The sequence below is a fragment of the Kogia breviceps genome, chromosome 7 (genome assembly GCF_026419965.1).
Source record: "Kogia breviceps isolate mKogBre1 chromosome 7, mKogBre1 haplotype 1, whole genome shotgun sequence".
In the NCBI taxonomy this organism is placed as follows: Eukaryota; Metazoa; Chordata; class Mammalia; order Artiodactyla; family Physeteridae; genus Kogia; species Kogia breviceps.
Genome location: NC_081316.1, coordinates 97640721 through 97665201, shown reverse-complemented (window position 1 = coordinate 97665201; position 24481 = coordinate 97640721). Strand labels below are relative to the sequence as shown.

The 24481-nt window shown below is 40.6% G+C and overlaps 1 protein-coding gene across 4 annotated transcripts in view; it reads left to right on the top strand.

Annotated features, from left to right (window-relative positions):
• EXPH5 (exophilin 5) overlaps positions 1–24481 on the top strand; it is a 72492-nt gene that overhangs the window by 29895 nt on the left and 18116 nt on the right. Inside the window, exons 1-4 of one of the 4 annotated variants that reach the window (XM_067038892.1) lie at positions 2574–2598; positions 12818–12978; positions 14581–14743; positions 21891–21936. In XM_067038892.1, coding sequence (XP_066894993.1) covers positions 12927–12978; positions 14581–14743; positions 21891–21936 — 261 coding nt within the window. In that variant the 5' untranslated portion in view covers positions 2574–2598; positions 12818–12926. Of the gene's footprint in view, positions 1–2573; positions 2599–12817; positions 12979–14580; positions 14744–21890; positions 21937–22975; positions 23041–24481 lie in introns of those variants that run through there. The other 3 variants (XM_059068269.2, XM_067038891.1, XM_067038893.1) reach the window with 3 other exon arrangements.

The window sequence follows — 24481 nt, the reverse complement described above, 5'->3', positions numbered from 1 at the left end:
ATTTTTTCAATACACCTGCTTGCTTTTTTCTAATCTCTGCCATTTCTGAGTCTTGGCTATGGACTGAGCCAAAAAATAGCCTCTGATATCAGGGGCCATGGCTGTCAAAATACAATCTTTTCAGAAGAGCAAACAGGGAGAGGAGAGGCCAGGCCCTGGATTGTAAAGCTGCTGTTACAACCACTGAACAAGGGTTTTTGCATTCTTTACTTTGCCTCTTCCTGGCTGAGAACTCACAGTAGTTGTCCTAAAGCTTTCCCTAGAGCATGAGTGATGAGAAATCTGGACCTGGAAGTATCACCTTTCTGGAGCAGGAAAACAAAGGGGCAACACTTTCCCAAGATGGTGAGTTTCCTTGGGATTTCAGGGTTTGAAAGGTCCTTGCTTGGACAGACTGATCCTGTGTCTGCTATGACACTAACTCAGTGTTTACGCTTCGACTTGGACACAGTTCCCAGCCCGTGCACTCATTTGTGCTTTTCTGTGTGTTGTGGTTGCTAGGCAATATAAAACAAAAATGTGTTTGAATTCCTGTGTGGGAAGAAAACTTTAATGCTGCTTTGATCTCCTACAATTCAAATGACAAATCCACTTTACAGGACTCAGTGTAATTGAACAATTCATTCTAGGATTTACTGATGACTGAACCTGTGAGACTAGGATAGGGTGGGGGATTTGGGGACTATTTGGCAAGAGGTCCTTGAAGCCAAGAGTAGACAGCTGATAGACACCAGGATGCTTAGCTGCCTGGAAGGCAGAATAAGGTGTAATAAGATGGGTCATGTACCGGAAGGTCAGCTAAGCAAACTGATAAGTGTACAGAAACCAAGGAAATAAGAAAAGTGGAGAAAAAAATGTGCATTGAGGAGATGAAAGGGAGGTGAGAACAGCCAAAAGAGGAATTGATGCCCTTGGCAAGAGGAGATGATAAGGGAACAATTTTGAGAAACTTGAGATTTTTCTGACAAGAAAATGGAAACTGTAATTCCTATTTTCTGGTCTGGGGAATTTGTTTGCTTTCAACATTTGTCTGACTGTTCTCAATTACATTTGAATACTCATTTATTGTCACCTTTTTAATTGGCAAAAATCACTTTGAGCTTTTATCAATTGCATTGTTTATTAATGGGGTTAATAGTACCCAGAGACAGTGAGATAGGTCATGAGGACATGGACTTTCGAATGAGGCATGAGTTCCCATCCCAGTTCTCCAGCTACAGCCTACTGGCCTCTGTAAATGAGGACAGCAATACCTGTGCAGCATTGTGAGGATTATGACTGCAGAATCCTGGGAGAGGGTGGGTGCTCAATATATAGCATCTTCCCTTATTATTTGTTATTGCTATTATTTCACCTGAAGACAGGGAGATTGACCTGATTTTGCTTTAAGCCCCTTTTCAGTTTTTATAAGATTTCTCAATGATTTAATTCTGATGTGAGAATGATGAGTCCTTTGACCATACATTTTGTTTATTTATTTATTTTTGGCTGTGTTGGGTCTTCATTGCTGCATGCGGGCTTTCTCTCTAGTTGCAGCAAGCAGGGGCTACTCTTCATTGCGGTGCACAGGCTTCTCATTGCAGTGGCTTCTCTTGTTGCGGAGCACGGGCTCTAGGTGCGCGGGCTTCAGTAGTTGTGGCATGCAGGCTCAGTAGCTGTGGCTCACAGGCTCTGGAGTGCAGGCTCAGTAGCTGTGGCACACAGGCTTAGTTGCTCCGTGGCATGTGGGATCTTCCCAGACCAGGGATCGAACCCATGTCCCCTGCATTGGCAGGTGGATTCTTTAACCACTGCACCACCAGGGAAGTCCTGACCATACATTTTGGACCAGAAGATATCTTCCAGATAATCTCATCTGTGTCCATTTTTAAAAATTGTGCATTACAAACCATCCCAAAGCCTAAAGGCTTAAAATGACTTCAATTTATTAGCTCACAATTCTAAGGGCCGTTTGGTCTGGGCTCAACTGGGTGGCTCTCCTAGTCTTGCCTGGGATCACTCATTTGGCTTCAGTTGTCTGGCAGCTGGATGGCATCTGGATGGTCTAAGAAAGCTTCACTCACATCTCTGGCAATTGGTGATAGCACTCCACTGGGTCCTCCTCTGCACATGAACACATCCTCCAGGAGGCTAGCCCGGGCTTCTTCAGACCAGAGAATCAAGATTACGAGAGGGAGAGGGCAGAAGCTGCAAGGCTTCTTGACGCCTAGGCTCAGAAGCCTCACAATTTCACTTTATCATTTTCAATTGATCTAAGCAAGCACGAGGCCAGCCCAGATTCAAGGGGGCAGAGGAGGGACAAAGTCACTCCACGAAGGAGTATACCTTCTGCCATGAAAGGAACCATGGATGCCTGCTTTGTAAGCAACCTACCATGTCTTTAACTCTCTTTCACAGGTGAGAAAAACAAAGCCAAGAGAGTTAAATATTTGGCCAAGATCACCAGCTAGAACCTGACCCTCATTCGGTGCTCTTTCTACTATCTGATGGCAGCTCAAGAACAGGCCAGAATTTGGTTCTCAGGGAGCAGACAAGTGGGGCCAAAGACTGGAAGATAAAGAGACAACTGTGTATCATTTACTGAGCACATTCTCAATGGTTAGTACATAATTAGTCATCAAAATCGAGATGAGGACAGAGACCTGCTCAGAAAAAGGTGGACAAAGAAAAGTGAGTAGCAAAGGTCAGCAAGGGCACAGTGGGGGAGTACAAGGAAGATGGGGAGATGGGTTCATTACTCAAAGATGGAAAACAAAGAAAAGAAATTTAACATAGAAGGAGGAACCTCAGAGGACAGACTCATTCAGCAGGTGCTAGAATGGAAAAAGACAGCACACAGCAGACTAAGATTCCTGTGAATGAAGAAAGAGCATTTTGACTTGGAGCAGAGGGCTGGGACTACGGCCCAGTGAGAAAAGACCTGATTTAGTTTAGTCAAGTTAGAACAAATTACATGTATAGACAGCAGTCCCTTGTGATATGTTGAGTCAAGCTGCACTAATGAAGCAAATAATCTGTGTACTGGTGATATGTCTATATGTATGTTGTATGTCCTTTGTAACCTTGAGGTTATTCTCTTGGGTATAAAGTGAACTGTGTGCTCTAAATGACTGGCTGAATATATAACAAACCAAAATAGATGAGGAAGAGCACTGTACAGGCTGGCCATGAACTAGGTTCAACTCCATTTGCAAGCAACTGTTATCTCTCTCAGACTAAGGCTAGCTGAAACTTAAAATACTGTCTTTTTAAGTTTCACACATCAAGATACCCCTGCTTTATGTTCAGGGTTTTTATTTTTCTTTTTTGCTAACGTTGAGCTAATTTGATGTTTTATTTTTTAAGTAAATAAATGAGTCTAAACCACTGGTTTTACAATTGGTGTGCTCCTTTTAGTACAAGAAGCTCAGTCAACCATTATAAGTGTACAGACTGTATTTTATAGTGCACAGGGCTTATGGGTATATTAAGTTTAAGGCGGTAAATTACTGATGCCTAGAGTAATACCTAGAGTAGACTTTTATGTCATTCATAGTTTCCCTTCCTGGGTTATCCTTACTTCAAGGGCCAGAACTATTTATGTTTACTTAGTAATACGTAAACACAATGCCATTTTTTACTACCTTACCCTTGAATTTTCTCACTCTTGGCTGTACATGTTCACCCACTTCCCTGACAACCTTGGAATACTTCTGCTTTAAAAGCCACTGGAGGGCTTCCCTGGTGGCTCAGTGGTTGAGAGTCCGCCTGCCAATGCAGGGGACACAGGTTTGTGCCCCAGTCCAGGAGGATCCCATATGCCGCAGAGCGGCTGGGCCCATGAGCCATGGCCTCTGGGCCTGTGCGTCCGGAGCCTGTGCTCCACAACGGGAGAGGCCACAGCAGTGAGAGGCCCGTGTACCGGAAAAAAAAAAAAAAAAAAAAAGCCACTGGATTTCCTCAAAATCTTGCCCTTTCACGTATCTATATATAACCACTATCCACATTTCATTTCTCATTGTCTTCAGGAGACAAATATTAGCATAAACTACAGATGAATTTTGTTTTACTCTACTCTACTCAGAATGAGGTTTATATGGCTCAACATTCAAAATTTAATCAGAATAGAAGACACCTGGAGGAAATAACTAAACAAATAAGAAACATAGTTCATATTTTTATTAAACATGCCACATTCCAATGAAAAACTCTGAGGCATTGATTTATAAATTTATAAAATGTACAATTGCCAAAATACAACATATAATTAGTAAATGGACGTATGGGAAAGTGTTCAAACTTCACTTATCAAAGAAATGTAGCATTTTTTTTAAGAAGAGAAAACAAAAATTCTTAGAAGAAAAAATAGCCGCCCACAATTCTAAACATGTACCTTGCAAGTATTAAATTCAGAAAATAAAAATACTCAAAATAATAATATTTAGTCTTCCAAGGATGCCCACTGGCAGTCTTGTACATTTCTGGCATGAGTAATATTGCTACAGCCATTTTGAGAAGCACTTTGGTAGTGGTATAAAGAGTCACAAAAGCATTTTGACTCTTTGGTCCTATAATCCTACTTCAGCATCTGTCAGGAGCACTGTAAAAATAGAAAATGTGCAGTGATGTTCATTAAGAAATACTTATAAGGGAAAATCACAATGTTCTGCACCAGAGGAATAGTAAATAAATTATAGAAATCCTAGTAGTTTGGATATTATTCAAATATTTAATGATTGCTCCAAAGGTAAGTAATGTTGAAGGTGTCTTATATATAACCTTTTTGAAGATTATACATGCATTATGTGAATGAATGGCATCTTCAATGCACCTATGGAAATTAGGAATTGAGGAATCTTCCTGTCCCTAAACCTCCAAAGTCATTTAATCATTTGGTGGACAATTTCACCCACTAAGTAGCTCTGAATACTTTCTACTTTCCTTCTGCTTCATCACCACAATCCATGTCCAAGCAAACAGCTCTCTCTCTCCTACACCCTGACCACTCCCTCTTGTTCCCCACTGGAATCTTTTCTCCACCTGCTGCTAGGATGATCTTTTGTAAAAAAAAATTTATTGAGGTATAATTGACATTATTATTTAATTTTAAAAACTTTTTTTTTAGGGCTTTCCTGGTGGCGCAGTGGTTGAGAGTCCGCCTGCCGATGCAGGGGACACGGGTTCATGCCCCGGTCTGGGAGGATCCCACATGCCGGGGAGCGGCTGGGCCTGTGAGCCATGGCTGCTGGGCCTGCACGTCTGGAGCCTGTGCTCCACGACAGGAGAGGCCACAACAGTGAGAGGCCCATGTACCGCAAAAAAACAACTTTTTAAAATTTTACAACATTAGTTTCAGGGGTACAACATAATGATTCAATATTTGTATATACTGTGAAATGATCACCACAATAAGTCTAGTTAACATCCGTCACCACACATAGTTACAAACTTTTTTTCTTGTGATGAGGACTTTTAAGAGCTCTACTCTCTTCGCAACTTTGAAATATTCAATACAGTGCTATTAACTACTGTCACTATGCTGTACATTACATCCCCATGACTTAATTATTTTATAACTGGAATTTTGTACATTTTGACCCGCTTTACCCATTTGTCCCATTTCTGTCACCTACCCCCCTTGCACCTCTGGCAATCACCAATCTGTTCTCTGTATCTATCAACTTGTTTTTGTTGTTTAAATTTCACATGTAAGTGAGGTCATATGGTATTTGTCTTTCTCTGACTTATTTCAATTAGCATAATGCCCTCAAGGTCCATCCATGTTGTTGCAAATGGCAAGATTTCATTCTTTTTATGGCTGAATAGTATTCCATTATATATATGTATGTATAAAGCCACATCTTCTTTGTCCATTCATTCATTGATGGACACTTAGGTTGTATCCATATATTGGCTATTGAAAATAATGCTGCAGTGAATACAGGAGTGCACATATGTTTTCGAATTAATGTTCTCATTTTCTTCAGATAAATACCCAGTAGTGTGGGATTGCTGGGTCATATGGTGGTTCTATTTTTAGTTTTTTAAGGAACCTCCATACTGTTCTCCATAGTGACTGCACCAAGCTGCATTCCCACAAACAGTGTATGAGAGCTCCCTTTTCTCCACATCTTTGCTAACATGTTATTTCTTGTCTTTTTGATAATAGCCATTCTGACAGGTATGAAGTGGTAGCTCATTGTGGTTTTATTTGCATTTCCCTGATAATTATTGATATTGAGTATCTTTTCATGTGCCTGTTGGCCATCTGTCTGTCTTCTTTGGAAGAATGTCTATTCAGATCCTCTGCCCAAATCAGATAGTTTGCTTTTTTGCCATTTTTATGAGTTATTTATATATTTTGATAATTAACCCCTCATCAGATAATATGATTTGCAAATACTTTCTCCCATTCAGTAGGTTGCCTTTTCATTTTGTTGGGTTCCTTTGCTGTGCAGAGGCTTTTTAGCCTAGGATGATCTTTTAAAAGTACAAATCTGATGTGTCATGCTCCTGCCCAGTCATCAATGCTTTCTCGTTGCTCCAGAACTAAAGGTCCAACTGCTTAGTCCAAGCCCCAGTGTTGCATGATCTAGCAGCTGCGTTTCTTTCAGTCTTCTCCACTGCCACATCCCAGCCAGGCCGGCCTCGTTTCAGTTCCTTGCTTCTTGCCTTGGGGGCACTTACTCTATAGCTGCTACCCCTCCGCCTGGAAAGCTCTCTCCTAGAACCCTCTATCCACTACCTTTTGCTTCATCCTTCATCCTTCAGGCCGTATGTCATCTCCTTAGGGAAATATTTGCTTCTGCCTCATATAAGCAGGGCCCCTTGTTATATGCTCTCATAACACCTGTTTGCCCCCACTCCTACCCCAGCAGAATGTAAATTCCAAGAAGGCAAGGACTTGACTTGTTCACTGCTCTTTGCCCAGAGTTCAAACATGTGTTGAATGAAGAAATCATACTTACCACTCTTTGTTATCTTATATTTGTATAATTATTGGACTCATATCTGTCTCTCTCATTAAGCAGTGAGCTCTCCAGCATAGTAGCTATATCAGCTCTGCTTGCCATTGTATCCCTGCATTTTCTCTGCAGGAGGCTTTCCACAAATATATATTTAATACATTTTATTACAACCATGTGAAAAGTGCAGAGGAAAAGATCACATCAAAAGGGCAATACGATTGCATTAGGATTGTGAAAATATGACTGATTTTTTCTCTATATGCAAGAAACATTATAATGTAAAATAATATAAATAAAAACTCAAATTAAAAAGAAAAATATATTGTACTTATCGAATAAACATAATTTTACAAAAATTAAAAGTGGAATTGATACCTGTAATTACTCTATTCTAAGAGACCAGGTGTTTGATTTTTTTCCCTGGTGTGTCTAAATGGGTGCATCATTTTCATCAAATGGGTGCATCATCATAGCTATAAGCATAGATAAAATGTTGTACTTTGTTTTTTCTGCTTCATGTTATGTCACATGCTACATTGCCTGAGTAATTATTTTTAGCAAGTGCATAATGTTCAGTTAAATTAATGTACTTTGCGGGGGATGGGGAGTGGGAGGGTATTTCTTTTTTTTAACATCTTTATTAGAATATAATTGCTTTACAATGGTGTGTTAGTTTCTGCTTTATAACAAAGTGAATCAGTTATACATATACACATGTTCCCATATCTCTTCCCTCTTGCATCTCCCTCCCTCCCACCCTCCCTATCCCACCCCTCTAGGCGGTCACAAAGCACCAAGCTGATCTCCCTGTGTTATGCGGCTGCTTCCCACTAGCTATCTATTATCTATTATACGTTTCGTAGTGTATATATGTCCATGCCACTCTCTCACTTTGTCACAGCTTACCCTTCCCCCTCCTCACATCCTCAAGACCATTTTCTAGTAGGTCTGCATCTCCATGCCCGTCTTACCCATAGGTTCTTCATGACTTTTTTTTTTCTTAGATTCTATATATATGTGTTAGCATACGGTATTTGTTTTTCTTTTTTTTTTTTAACATCTTTATTGGAGTATAACTGTTTTACAATGATGTGTTCGTTTCTGCTTTACAACAAAGTGAATCAGTTATACATATACATATGTTCCCATATCTCTTCCCTCTTGCGTCTCCCTCCCTCGCACCCTCCCTATCCCACCCCTCTAGGTGGTCACAAAGCACAGAGCTTATCTCCCTGTGCTATGTGTCTGCTTCCCACTAGCTATCTATTTTACATTTGGTAGTGTATATATGTCCATGCCACTCTCTCACTTCATCAGAGCTTACCCTTCCCCCTCCCCATATCCTCAAGTCCATGCTCTAGTAGGTCTGTGTTTTATTCCTGTCCTACCACTAATCTCTTCATAACATTTTTTTTTCTTAGATTCCATATATATGTGTTAGCATACGGTATTTGTTTTTCTCTTTCTGACTTACTTCACTCTGTATGACAGACTCTAGGTCCATCCACCTCACTACAAATAACTCAATTTCATTTCTTTTTATGGCTGAATAATATTCCATTGTATATATGTGCCACATCTTCTTTATCCATTCACCTGTCAATGGACACTTAGGTGGCTTTCATGTCCTGGCTATTGTAAATAGAGCTGCAATGAATATTGTGGTACATGACTCTTTTAGAATTATGGTTTTCTCAGGGTATATGCCCAGTAGTGGGATTGCTGGGTCGTATGGTAGTTCTATTTGTAGTTTTTTAAGGAACCTCCATACTGTTCTCCATAGTGGCTGTATCAATTTACTTTCCCACCAGCAGTGCAAGAGAGTTCCCTTTTCTCCACACCCTCTCCAGCATTTATTGTTTCTAGATTTTTTGATGATGGCTGTTCTGACCGGTGTGAGATGATATCTCATTGTAGTTTTGATTTGCATTTCTCTAATGATTAATGATGTTGAGCATTCTTTCATGTATTTGTTGGCAATCTGTATACCTTCTTTGGCGAAATGTCTATTTAGGTCTTCTGCCCATTTTTGGATTGGGTTGTTTGTTTTTTTGATATTGAGCTGCATGAGTTGCTTGTATGTTTTGGAGATTAATCCTTTGTCAGTTGCTTCATTTGCAAATATTTTGTCCCATTCTGAGCATTGTCTTTTGGTCTTGTTTATGGTTTCCTTTGCTGTGCAAAAGCTTTTAAGTTTCATTAGGTCCCATTTGTTTATTTTTGTTTTTATTTCCATTTCTCTAGGAGGTGGGTCAAAAAGGATCTTGCTGTGGTTTATGTCATAGAGTGTTCTGCCTATGTTTTCCTCTAAGAGTTTGATAGTGTCTGGCCTTACATTTAGGTCTTTAACCCTTTTTGAGTTTATTTTTGTGTATGGTGTTAGGGAGTGTTCTAATTTCATACTTTTACATGTACCTGTCCAGTTTTCCCAGCACCACTTATTGAAGAGGCTGTCTTTTCTCCACTGTATATTCTTGCCTCCTTTATCAAAGAGAAGGTGACCATATATGCATGGGTTTATCTCTGGGCTTTCTATCCTGTTCCATTGGTCTCTATTTCTGTTATTGTGCCAGTACCATACTGTCTTGATTACTGTAGCTTTGTAGTATAGTCTGAGGTCAGGGAGCCTGATTCCTCCAGCTCCATTTTTCGTTCTCAAGATTTCTTTGGCTATTCGGGATCTTTTGTGTTTCCGTACTAATTGTGAAATTTTTTGTTCTAGTTCTGTGAAAAATGCCAGTGGTAGTTTGACTGGGATTGCATTGAATCTGTAGATTGCTTTGGGTAGTAGAGTCATTTTCACAATGTTGATTCTTCCAATCCAAGAACATGGTGTATCTCTCCATCTATTTGTATCATCTTTAATTTCTTTCATCAGTGTCTTATAATTTTCTGCATACAGGTCTTTTGTCTCCTTAAGTAGGTTTATTCCTATTTTATTCTTTTTGTTGCAATGGTAAATGGGAGTGTTTTCTTAATTTCATTTTCAGATTTTTCATCATTAGTGTATAGGAATGCCAGAGATTTCTGTGCATTAGTTCTGTATCCTGCAACTTTACCTAACTCATTGATGAGTTCTAGTAGTTTTCTGGTAGCATCTTTAGGATTCTCTATGTATAGTATCATGTGGATCGTGACCTGTGCTCGCACACAGGCTTCTTGGTGGTGGCAGCAGCGGTCTTAAGTGTCTCATGCTTGTCTCTGGGGTCTGCGCTGATAGCCGCGGCTCGTGCCGGTCTCTGGAGCTCCTTTAAGCAGCGCTCTTAACCCCCTCTCCTCGCACACCAGGAAACAAAGAGGCAAGAAAAAGTCTCTTGCCTCTTCGACAGCTCCAGACCTTTTCCCAGACTCCCTCCCGGCCAGCCGTGGCGCACTAGCCCCCTTCAGGCTGTGTTCACGCAGCCAACCCCAGTCCTCTCCCCGGGATCTGACCTCTGAAGCCCGAGACTCAGCTCCCAGTCCCCGCCCTTCCCGGCGGGTTAGCAGAGAAGTATCTCGGGCTGGTGAGTGCTGGTCGGCACCGATTCTCTCTGCAGAAATCTCTCCACTTTGCCCTCCGCACCCTGTTGCTGCGCTCTCTTCCTTGGCTCTGAAGCTTCCTGCCTCCGCCACCCGCAGTCTCCGCCTGCGAAGGGGCTTCTAGTGTGTGGAAACCTTTTCTCCTTCACAGCTCCCTCCCACTGGTGCAGGTCCCGTCCCTATTCTTTTGTCTCTGTTTATTCTTTTTTCTTTTGCCCTACCCAGGTACGTGGGGAGTTTCTTGCCTTTTGGGAGGCCTGAGGTCTTCTGCCAGCGTTCAGTGGGTGTTCCATAGGAGCAGTTCCACGTGTAAATGTATTTCTGATCTATCTGTGGGGAGGAAAGTGATCTCCGCGTCTTACTCTTCCGCCATCTTCCCAGCTCTCCTGGTATTTCTTTATGATACATGTCCTGGAGTAGAATTCACGCTGTCTGAGTATTCACATAGAGGTACAGATTTCTGATTTCATTGGCCAAATGTTAAAAAGAAACAGGCAGTGATGGATTTGAGTGCAAGTGTGGAATGAGTGCTTGAGATGAAATTAAATGAAGTGTGATTATTTTAAAAGAGTCAATGTTATATGGAGGCTTTAGAAAAAAATAATAAAGTTACGTTTATTAGAGAGTGCCCAAGTCGGGTAGCTTGACTGTCCTCTGAAATGAGAAGGATGTGTTGAGAAGTGGGCAGGGATGCTGCTGAATGTTGGGGTCTGATAATTTGAAAGGGTTTTTGAGGAACTAGAGGTCATGTACAAATGTGGGCCATTAGGGAATTTCCTGGAGGTCCAGTGGTTAGGGCTCAGCACTTTCACTGCCTGGGGTCTGGGTTCGATCCCTGGTTGGGAAACTAAGATCCTGAAAGCTGCGAGGTGTGGCCTATATATATATATATATATATATATATATATATATATATATATATGACATTAATAAATGAGGTATTAATAAGTTGGAGACAGCCAGTATGGTCTCTTAGTCTGTTAGTAAGAATAGTAGCAAGAGACAGGAGTGACCAGCTGTCAGAGGGATGGCAATGGCAAAATGGGAGGCACCAATGCAAATTATGTGGACTAGACATGATGACTGCTGCGTAATGCTTTTCAAAATGCAAGTCTGGGCAGGATGGCCTCTGGCTTCCCTCTTGTTTATTTTATAAAATGACAGTATCATAGCCCCAAGCAGGAGCCTGACTTGCAACCATCACAGTTCATTGTCTTTAACCCCAAATTAGCCATTCTGCAGCTGTCTTGCTCACCACTTTCTTAGGAATACAAACTCTCTAACACTTGTGCTTCACAGAGGACCCTGGATAAAGGGCAACTGCGGAGTCACATGAACTTCTTTCCAAAACAGCAGAACTTCTCGAGCTTGGGGCCCAATAACAAGCCTGGCTTTTTCATCAGAGCTTTGTCAAGCTGACCACTTGATGAAATTTGTCATTTTGTTCTTCAGACTCCCCTTTCTGCTTTATTTGCCTCAATCCAGGGCAGTCTCCCCCTGGATTAAATATTCTCTCATTTCCAAACAGTTCTAGGGTCCTCCTGAAATGGAGCAAATGATCTGCTTTAAAAAAAAAAAATCACAACTGATGATTTAACTAAGGACTTAGAGCAGCATTTCCATTTGAAAGGAGACTAAGCAGGTAAGGGCAGGGGAGAAGGAAAAAAATAATGGCAGAATTTCAGTTCTGGCATTCTGGAAGTGCGGGTCAGACACATTTGTGCTTTGGGTGACCTTTCCTATCCATCTCAAATCACACTGCCCTTACTACTGAGCATTAGCCATGTCCTCATACATGGGCTTTTGTGTTTGTGTGTTTAAAGAATTCCGTTATCTAAGACCATTACATTCAACAGTTTCTTTTCTGCATGTAAGCTTTTCTCTTTGATCACTGAAAGGGCAAGTAAGGACCCTATCTGTTATATTCACCACTGTATCCCCATTGCCTACACAGGACCTGTTACATAAACATTGCTCAATAAACATCTAATCATTAACGAATGAATGAATGAGTAATCAGAACTAGAATATTCTAGTTTCCCCATGTCATTAAAATATCTATCATTCAGTTGCATTATTAGGTCAGGTTTGCACAATGCTCAACACACATTGTCCTCAGCAACTTGATTATTTCAACTACTAGCAGACACTTCAGATTGTCATCGAATTTAGATGATTACAGCCAAAATACATCCATGATGGTGAAGAGGAAACTCCGACTAGAGTCAATTTTTCTCCTGGACTTATGGTTTATAAAACTCCTCCACTAGGTAAAGTTTGACCCACCACATGAGTTTGCACTTCATGAGAAGAAATTTAAAGCATGCATTGATATTTTTGTTTTATTTCAGCAAACTCCAGAAGACAAAGAGGGATATCAGATGGCTTCAAGGAGTAACTGGTGAATGGTTTGAAGAAGTTCAAAGGAAAAAGTTTTGCAGTGAAACAGATGTTGGCCAAATGTTAAAACAACCAGTTACATACAGACTGAGAAAGGGGGTGGCAGAAAATGGTGAGACCTTAGGGCACCTCATTGAAGATAAGGGCTCAGTGGGATCTCCAATTTAACCAATCCATGTTCAGGACTATTTTTAAATCATAAGGGGCAAAATTCACCATAAAAAGAGTGAACTGAAAATGGACTGTACTGTCTTGAGGGTATGTTTTTAGAGTCAGGCAAGGTAGCACAATGGTTAAGAACACAGGCATCAGTATCAAAAAGGGCCTGGATTCAAATCTCCACTCTGTCTGTCTCTATATTCTCTATTCTATCAGAATTCATGTGACTCTATTCAAGTTACTTATTCTTATTCTCTATAAGCCTCAATTTTCTCATCTTTAAATGGGTATGATAATACCTACCTCACAGGGTGGTTGTGAGAATTAAATAAAATAATGCATATAAAGTACTGAACTCTAACAGAGTAAGCATGTAAATAAACAGGATGATGATGCACAAGGAGGCGGAGACAGAGGAAAGGAGGGAAAGGAGAACAGGAAATGAGGGGGGTTAGGAGGGGGAAGGTGGTAGAGAAGCTGCCACCCTTCTGGTACTTTGGTAACTTAAACCCCATAAATGAGCTCAAACAAATGCCTTCCTTGGACATTCTAACTTTGTGACTACCAGCATGTCTCTTACCTTCGCCAATCGCTTATTTTTTAATCTGTAAATGAGGATAATAAAAACTGCTTTCTCGGGACTATTTGAGAATAACAAAGTGCATTAGAAATTTTAAATAGGAAAACAGTGCAAAGTATCTCTCTACTGATAGAGTCACATTGACTGCTTTTGTTATATGTTACTAACATTAGTAACATTGAGAAACATGTAACAATATATCTAAACATATATTGGAAATATTTTGCAACTCCCATAAAAAAGAAATCTATCTAAAAAGTTCACAATTCAGATTTTTAGATTAACCCCATATATACCATGATGAATTCCCCTTACCTTGAATTCCTCATTTAAAAACTCAGCATGTCCAAAAGTATTATAGTATGATGGAACTGGTATATGTGGAGCATGCCTTAGAATTTTTAATACTCATATATAACATATATTATCTATACATATATGTTATACATATTTATATTACATGCATACCCACATATAAACCATATATGTAGCAAATACATATGCACAGAGATTTTAATGGGAATAAGGAGCACTCTAAAGGGCTTAATTTCCTTTTCCTTTACTTTCTCTGATATGAAAAGTCACATAGTCTATCACTATGTTTTTAAAGCACCAAAATAAAAATTTCTGAAGGATAGGGTAGTTAAGAGCAGCACAAGAGCCGATTGAGGTCCCTAACACACTACCTTTGGCTTTGGATTGCCGTGGGAAAAACACATTGAGAAAGTGTCCCAGCTGGTATGAGGGGGAAGGACGTCCTGCAGAGCTGCAGGCCCCAGCACCTACTGAAAGACTCCCCACTCTTAGTGAGGCTCCTCCGCTCAGCAGAACCAAGAGGCACAGGGCGCCCCCTAGTCCCGAGGTCTTCATGTGGGGATGCCTGCATTCCTAGACTGCATGGGTGGGGGGGTTAGTTCTCCAAGAGTATTTACCTGGAAATATTAATCATGCAAAATTTTTACAATTTTCTTTTAGATCCTATGGAATTACAAACATCAAGATCTAAAAATATACCTAATCAAAGAAACCCAACATCCGTTGCTTCTCGGCTGAGCTTCAGATCATCATTTGCTTCCCTGTTCTCATTCAGAAAATCCAGAAAGGAGACTTTAAAGCTTCAACCGCTGGGACAGAAAGGGTGAGTTAAACTCAGCTCCTGTGACAGCTCATTAGTTATCTGATACCAGAGCCCACCAGCCTGTTTTGTGTTCAGAATGTTTAATGTTTGTTCTTAGAATTTAATTTCAGATAGTAGCAAAGGAAACAGGGCTGAGCCCTCAAAGGGACAAAGTCCTTATGAAACTTTGAAACTGGGCTCATCTGAAATCCAACTTCTAACCAATTGCACAGATCTCAGGAGGTGGACATGGTGAATGATGGATTAAATGTTGAGAAATAATTATTGACAGTTTCTCCACTGCTCCAAGGGCCTGGTCTTTGCCCTGGTCAGGAAGATACATTTAAATTGAAACTACTCCTTACTTGGGGAGTATGTGTGTCAGGAGAATTGCAGTATAAAGAGTAAATGAGCATAAATGATATGAGCAAAGAGTAGAGAAAAACTGAATTATGAAATGGAGAAAAAGTATATTACCATCATTAAAAATATTGAGGACAGCCATTCTTCTGTAGTTGCTTGGAATTTAAACTTAAGGTGAAGGTGGGGAAGCTCTGAGAGCAGTGGAGGTATTGTTCCAGATGGTTCCCAGTTGAGAACTGTGTAAATCAGTTCATCTTGACTCTACGTTGTTGGATTGTTTTGTGAAAAACAAGCAAGGCTTTGCTTACATGCAATTTGCTGACTGCTAAATATTTTCAGCACGTCTTCCTGGTTGAAAAGCTTCCCACCCTCTTAAGGTGTTGGCTTGGCACGTGATGTGTTCCATGTGTGCCATTAAGAGTGCATTGCAGCTCTAAATAAAAGGTGTTGGAGGTCACTCTTGCTGAAAAACAAAAGGCAGCAAGCAGCTTGGTGAAGCATGCAATGAGGCTCCTGACTCATAGAGGAGCTCTTGGGGGAATGGAAGGTTTTTGCTTCCAGCTTTCACCTGAGGCTGTTTTTGTCTTTGATGAAATAATGAAGAGCTGAACAAAATGTAGATTTATGTGATCCTTTCTACCACAGTCACTTACAAGGAAATACTCTTCAAATAGGTGAGTCGCTTTTCTTTGTAAAAAATGTTTTAAACACTAGTAATTCTCTCATTTGGGAATTAAAAATTGAGGAGTATTTCCTTTATAGGAAATATTATTTTTAAGGAGAAAAGAAATATTCCTAATGTGTAGTGCAGCTGAGACTTATGATGTAATTTGTGTTTTAGGTAATTTTCTTCAAGGCAGAGTTTTATTGTAGCTGAACAATCTAACATTAGTAAACTAGGAAAAGTTGAGGAAACTGTTAACTCTATTGACAAGTTATTTCCAAGCTCATTTTGTAAGTTGCTGCCAAAGTGGATCAAAGAAGATGAAAGATCTATAATCTTCATTCTGGGTATCATGTATTTTAGTCATAGACCAAAGTGAAAAAAATGAAACTCTTGCAAAATTCTGTTTAGCGATTGCTCTTCTTAAATATCATAATGACTTGTAGCTGTCTTTTAGCCAAACACAGGATACAAAAATGAAACAAATTTTATCCTTTAAGCATGTGTGTGTGTTACAGTTTTCAGAATTTGCCATCTTTAAATATATTTTATGTTCAAACCGTAAGTGGGAATAATCGTGCTGGTGCAGAATGTAATGAAGGCACTGTTTTGTGCTCCTAATAGGTTTCAGAAGATAAAGCATGAAAATATGCCCTTTTTATTTTTAAATATGAATGTGACCTAAATATCTGGATCTAAATCCTGAATGTGAATGTGTGTGCTGGGGGAAGGGTGTTTCTAAGGGAGCGTAGTACTATGGTAGGACTATAAATTGTGTGTCATACATTCCAAAAGGCCCTTTATTCTTAAGTAGAGTATTTTTCCTTTGGCAGTTCTGACTTTTTTCAAAATGCAGAATCAAGCTTCAGCTTACAGACTCTGGTTCAGAAGCTCCTCCTTGCCTATAAGCACAGTGGGAGGAACTGACAAAGAGCCCCAGAGGGAAGCACAGTCATCCTGTGCAAGGCAGGTTTCTACTTGCTGAAGCCATCAAGACTCGACTTTGTCACACTCTGTCCTCTGGAGAACAAGTCAGCAAAGCAGTTTAAGAGGATCTTCTGCAAATCACAGAAAGAAAGCCAACCCCTAGAAAGCCATGGGAACATAGTGACTTCATTAATTAATAAAAAGGCAAAAAGTTATGCTATTTCTGATTCAAATATGACTACTGAAGTTTCTCCTCCCAAATTTATGTACTTCCCAAATTATCCCATTATTATTTTAATCCTATTTGTAAATGATTGAACCGTACTCTCTATGACTCTACCACAGCCCCAGGAACAAAGAAAATTTTCCATTAATGTTTTAATTCATTTATTGCTAGCCAAAAATTCAAGAAAACATACGTATACAATTGTACCTTGGTATCTGCAGAGGATTGGTTCTGGGAACCTCCTGCGGATACCAAAACCCACAGGTGCTCAAGTATCTTATACAAAATGTATAGTTAGCCCTCCATAGCCACAAATTCAGCCAACCAGGGCTCCATCCACGGTTAGTTGAATCCGCAGAACCTGTGGACACTGAGGGCTGACTGGATTGTGTATCTTTCTCCTAATATTTCCCTGTAAGCTATGTTTCCTTGTGTGTTGTTTTGGGGTGTTTATTGCCTGAGATATGGTGCTCAGTCCCCGCCACAGAATTTCAGTAACTCCACCGCCTCCACATAGTTCAGCAAGTACCTAACAGTGTATATCATGAGCTTATAAATGCAGCCTTCCTGGCTGCCCAGCAGTATCTACAGTTACTTTTTCTTATTCCAGACCCCCGGTTATTCCATTGATGTACCCCTCACCGTGAATAGGTGATGTTCCACCCTCTGTTCCATGCACCAACACACTCCACAATGAAGTCATCCCTGCAAAGGGGCCCCTTCATGTCTACACGTATTCTTAAAGCTATGAAGCCATGTGCCACCAGTTCATGATGGTGATTTTAGAGATGTTGATTGTTTTCTCCTCTACACTTTCCTTTGTTGTAGTCCCGAGGACTAGGGCAAAGTGGAAGTACAAGAGAACTTATTCATAAGACTCATGAGTAACATGTACAGTTAAATTTAAGTTGGCTTCTTTCCTTTGAGGACCATCACAGTGTATAGCATACAGTAAGTACTCACCACACAGCTGTGATTATAGAGTGACAACTGCTCTCCCGGAGTGAGGGTATGACTCCCCACTACCCTATTCCTTTCAGATGATGTTTTTACCTGAGGATGCAGAGTTTTGGTGGGTGCCCAAATTTGCCTGATCTATCACAGGGTGTACACAGCCTAGGCAGTCCAGTTTACATAAGCAAAAGATCAAATGCTATTTTGGAAAGTTCAAAAGGCAGATTATTGTTTTCCCTGGATTCTGTTTTCTGTCTGTCTGTCTCTGTCTCTCCCTCTTCCTTTTTCTCTCTTTCCAAATGTCCTACTATGCTGCCTTCCTTTTTCCTGCTAAGTGACCAGGCATCAGTTGGAGGACACAGGAATGTCAAGAATGTAAGACACCTTATATTCAAAGATCAAAGGAGAGATCAGGGTAAGCAAAATCCTTCTTTGGAAATTCTTCAGTGATCCCAGGTGTGGTGTCCACAGATAAACAGTAGGATTGTGGTGACGGGAGGGAGAAGCAAGACAAAGGGAATGGTTCCCAGATGATCTGGTTGGTCATTATTAGAATTTCATCAGCATTTTAAAATAAGGACAGATAACCAGGCCCCAGCCTTGAGATTCTGATTCAGGTCTGAAGTGGGGCACTTTATTTATTTTTAATTCCCTAGTATATTTGGATGCTCATCCAGGTTTGGGAGCCATGGCGGCAGAGCTTCCTACCCCCATTATGGCAAGGGCCATCAGAATTCCTGGCATGGTACTAGTAGCTGAGGTGATAGCTTCTCTTTCATTTATTTATCAAAGTCCTACTCTGGATCAGATACTGTGTTTAGTGCTGGAGATAAAATCATGAAAATAAGGCAAAGTCCCCATCTGGAGGACTTTAAAATCTAGTAGGGAACACCAGATGACTGCGTATGGTTGAGCAGAACTCTAGGAAGTGCTGATCACATCACGATCATCATGGATTTATTCGTATGTTCATTATGGCAGTTTTCTGGCAAATGACAGTAAGGATCTTGAGGAAGAGATGCTCTTTAGAAAACACACAGGGGTGACCTCTGAGTGACAGCCGAGTACACTGATGATTATGGTATTATATGGTGAGTGCTGTGGTGGATGCATGGTATTCCTGCCATGAGAACATTATAGGAGAAGCAGTTAATTTAGACTGGAGGATACAGAAGCACTCCTGGAAAAAGAGAGCCAATTTCTGAAGGACACATAGGACTGAGCTACGCAATTAAGAGATAGGAGGTTGCTCTGGGCAGAAAGAATGATACAGCAAAGATGCAGAGACTAGAAAAAAGCAAGAACTCATCTAGGTCATTGAGGTTTAGTGACCAAGTATAAGGCGAGACTGATACGAGGTGGGGTGGGAGCAGCTGGCAAAGGCTAGAACATAGGAACATTATACATGCAATGCTAAGGAGCTTGGACTTGATCCTGTAGACAGCAGGGAGCCCTTAATCACTTTTTCTAATAATACCATCCTTTTCCGTATTATATATATTATATATGTATATGTAGTCCTTTATTTTATATATATATATATATATATATATATATATAAAACAGATAAAATCACCCCCCACCCACTGACCTGGAGAAACACTGATTATTTTGGTGTATTTCATGCGTGTGTGCATGTGCATATTATATATTTTTTTTCTCATTAAACAGAGAAGTAACATAATGAGATTTTCATTTTAGAGAAATCACTTTAGCACAGTGGTTCTCAAGCAGGGGCAATTTTGCACCCCGAAAGCCATTTGACAATGTCTAAAGACATTTCTGGTTTTCATAACTGAAGGGTGGGTGCTATTGGCATCTAGTGGGTAGGGGTCAGAGATGTTGCTAAACATCATATAACACATGTGACAAACCACTACACTGAAGAAATGCCAGTAGTACCAAGGCTGAGAAACTGCTCTACCTATAGCTGGCGAAGTGGGAATATATGTGAGAGATCTTTAAGGTACGGCTCAGTAGGACTTGCAAGCAAATGCAGGTGAGATAACTTGCAGTCTCTTGAAATCACCAAGTCCAGAGGACTTTAACCAGCATAGCTTTTGTGATTGCACTGTTGTTTTTATTCACTCTACAAGTGGAAGCCTTTCACATCAGAAACATAAATTAACTTGAAGGTGGGCCTGGAAGTGACCAAGGAGACTCTGGGCCTCCAAGCCCCCTGAGTCCCATACCCTGCCTGCAACCTAAATCCACACGGCCTTGCACACTGTCAGGGAACATGCATCCTCCCACTCACAGCACACCCTCCCACTCGGTGACACTCTGTCCCAACTGTGCCACCTGCTACCCTCAGAAACTGATTCTTGCCCCTGCTCCCTTCACTCCAAATCAGACCAGGGCCCTGACGAGCTGATGAGAGTGTTGAGCTGCGCAGGGACATCATGAAGCCGGCAGCTCCCCAGGGCTCCTGAAAGAATCTTCACAATCTGGACATTCTCTTGGCTCCAGGCAAATTGAATTACTTGCCAGTTCCGAGCCTCCCTTACTCTCTCACATCTCAGGCTTGTGCTCCTGCTGTTCTTTTCCTCTCATACCTGTTCAACCACCACCTTCTCTCCCTGTTGCCTTCCCGGTTAGTCTGGGCAAGTGCTCACCGGCCCCTCTGCATTTTCAGCATATTTTACTTAAGCGTCTGTATTGTCCTTTTCACATTGTGGCTTGCACTTTGGCTCTTTATGTATCTAATCTTTCCTATCCTAAAGCGTCTCAGAGAACAGGGTCTCTATCTCAGGCATATTTATTTCCTCCAAAGCACTCAAAATAGTGCCTAGCAAGTAGAAGGCTTGCAGGCTCAATAAAGCTGTATGAAAAGGAAGCATATGAATAAAAACAGTATTTTAACTTCTAAATATTATTAGTATAGAGCTGGTATTTCAGAATAATATGAAAAAAATCCATATTAATTTTAATTTCTGTTTAAATTTTGAGCTAAACTATAAAATGCATGTTGGTATCTTTTAAATATAAAATTGCTTGGCCTCCCAGGTTTTATGCTCAACTTTCAAGAACCATGAAGCAACTAGGAGTTTGAATGAAGGAAAACTGCATCTTGCCACTTTCAATTGATCTGACCTAGAGTCTCAGTTTGTTTAATTCTTGATTCCATCTTGCTGTTCTCTTAGTGAAGGAGAGGACTTGATTTCATACAAGAGCTCTGAGTCATTATGGTCTATTAACTCTTAAGCTGCAATTCAGGCAGCACACCCTGGCATAGGATTATAGATTTTAAAAAATCAAAATTTATCTCAATTTTGGACCTATGTCTTCAAAATTTTTCACCTTCTACTGAATTTTAGAGAAGCAACATAAATAGTAAAAGCATAATTGTTCTCCTTCAAGATGATTTCATAATAATTAAGGCATATTTATAAAAATAAGCATCCTGAAGTCATCTTTATAAGGTTTGCTTTTCTAAAAATTCCCTTAAGAATTGTTGAATCTGGTTCTGACTTACTCTCTCTTTAAAACAAAAATGTACAGAAGCAGAAAATCATTTACAAGAAAATTCTGTGTGCCATACTGATCAAGAATGAGAGCTCTAGATTCAGTCAGCCTGTGGCCGGCTCTGAGCTCAGCCACTGTGTACCTTTTACAGTGTCTTCTAACTTCTCTGATCTGTAAAATGAGAGTTGTCATAGTATCCACTTGACAGGAGTGATGTATTTAAATGAGATAACATGCCTATAGAGCATGAGAATACTGCCTGACACACAGTAAACACTCAACAAATATAACTGTTTTTGTAATTAAGTCTTCATGCTATGTTCAAGTACAAATCCACTATTATGTAATTTTTTTTGGCTACCTGAGTGACAAAGATGTAAAACATTGATCCTAAGCAAGAAAAGGAAAATGTTTCTGAAAGATTTTTCAGCAGTGCACTAAGAAATGTCTCCCTACTAAGCATCAGAAATATATCTTCTCAAGATATCAAGATAGAATAGCAAACATGCTATTGATTTTCCAAAAGTTAGGCACCTCTTCAAAGAAGTTATTTCAAATTCTTTTCACAGATGTGACGACCACATACCTCCTGTGTCTGTGAGGGGAACTGCTTTGGTAAGTAACCAAATAACTAAAGGTTATGCTGAAGAACTCAGAATTAATGTAATTCCTGATTGGCTACCTACTTAAATAGAATTCTCATTGGTGCAGTTTGAAATTTCCTTGAGAAGCTTAGATTTCTCCTACAGAATTCAAAGTTTCCCAGCTGTGATCAGTTTCCAGTTGGCTGTGATACTAAAATACTCAAACAGCAGGCTCTGCCAGGAGGAGTGAGGCCATTGTGTGTCCACAGAGACTATCGTTAGCATCTCTGATATTTTACCACGTGTCAGTCCTGTACAGCCCTAAAATGTTGGACAGAGGAAGAATTTATCTGGGGATAGCAGAGAAATTGCAATTTGGGGCATGCAAACTGTAGCAAGCTGCAGGCAAGTCTGCTGAGGGTTTGGGGTAGGCTGTATTTGGGCAGGGAATGTAAAGAGGGGAGAGTTCAGTTTGCGTCTGTCAAAATCAATGGAGACCAGCTTTGAAAATTTCCAAATAAACTTCAAACCAGTGTGGGTCTGTGCTAGACCTATTCTGGGCAAGATCATCATTTGTATTCAAAGAGGAAGCCACTGATAGGTGAGATGCATTTGGACAGAACAGGTTCACATGAGGGGACTGACCCAACAGGACCCCCACTTAAAGGGCTTAAATTTAAATTTATCTCTGTGTTCACATGCTTAAAAGATTGAGAAGCTTTAAGTTTTCTGTTTCTTACTTTTTTGCTGTCATGACTTTTGATCTACACACACTTGTGTCTTCCTGTGTAACTCATATGGTTTAGAGATGAAAGAAAGATGGAGTTTTGGAAGGTACCTAAGAGTGCAGGAGGAAGGTAGAGGCATTTCTCAATTGATGGACCTTAGTACTAATATCTACCTTTCTCTCTCTTCTTTTTCCAAAAAGCATGGGATAGAATTCTGGTGAGGAGTGCATATAAACAGAGGTTCTTTACTTCACAAACAAAAGTGAGCCTCCTTTCTTCTTCAAAGTAATGCTACTTCTTTCTAGATAACATTGAGCCCTATCTCTCTCCTTTATATGCTTGAGCCCCAACCATGACACCAGCAGCAGCAACTGCTACATTCGGATGGAGAACTTGCTGTCATCCAGGTACTTGACATGGGTCACTTCATTTAATCCCCAGAGGTAATCTATGAAGTAGGTACTATTATTCCCACTTAAAGATGAAGAAACTGAGGTTTAGAGAACTTAAAGATCATGCTCAAGGTCACACTGGAAAATGGTATAATCAGGATTGAAAAACCCAGGTCTCTGTTAACTCCGTAGCCAGAAGTCAAAAATGCCTACAGCTCCAACAGCCCCAAAGCCCTGTTTGTTTATGAGCCCCAGTTGCTCGCTACCTGCAGACTCTCCTTTAACTGAGCAGTGGACTGAAGTGGCACACATGCAGCTTTGTTCTCTAAAAGGACAGAGCCCTACTTCAGGATGCATCTGTACTCTTGCTTTTCCTCGGAGAAGTGCTCAGAGCTAACCCTCCTTTCCCATTTAAGAGCCATGGGGTCCGAAACAAATGAGGAACATAAAAAAAAAATGTGAGCACCTAAAAGTTATAAAACAGGAGAGCTAATCTGGAGTTCTTGGGATTTGAAAGTCCAGTCCGAGGATTAGTAGATATCCTTCTTTGGCACTCTTAATTGCTGCTTGCCTTAAACCATTTCACTGCTCAGAGCATGTCATTCTAAAAAAGTAAGAACTGGGAATATAAATGAAACTCAAGCCAATGATTGTAGCTCCCAGTTAATAGCTGTTATAAAAAGTAGGAGAGAGAAAATTATGAAACTATTGTTGAAGACAAGGGTTTTGTATAACATGTAGATCTCCATTATTATTATTATTATTTATTTTATTTTATTTTATTTTTTTGTGGTATGCGGGCCTCTCACTGTTGTGGCCTCTCCCATTGCGGAGCACAGGCTCCGGACGCGCAGGCTCAGCGGCCATGGCTCACGGGCCCAGCCGCTCCGGGGCATGTGGGATCTTCCCGGACCGGGCCACAAACCCGTGTCCCCTGAATTGGCAGGCGGACTCTCAACCACTGCGCCACCAGGGAAGCCCTAGATCTCCATTATTTATCCATGAAAGTCTTATCCCCTTAACCTGCAGAGAGCTGGAATTTGGCCCTTGATGCCACAGGGATTCTTGCCAAGATTTAAGATAATGAACTTCCTCTCACTTGGTTGGTAGCCTAGCAGGAATGGTACAAGGGGGATTCCAACATTTTGAAGGAGGTTGTACTACATTCTTGGATGACCTTCCATTCAAAGAGAAGGAAGCTGGGACTTCCCTGGGGTCCAGTGGTTAAGACTCCGTGCTCCCAATGCAGGGGGCCGGGGTTCGATCCCTGGTCAGGGAACTAGATCCCATATGCACGCGCAACTAAGAGTTTGCATGCCACAACTAAAAGATCCCACATACCGCAACTAAGACCCAGTGCAGCCAAATAAATAAATAAATAATTTTTTAAAAAGAGAGAGAAAGAAGGAAGCTGCTATTTATACATTTACATCAGGGACTTCCCTGGTGGCGCAGT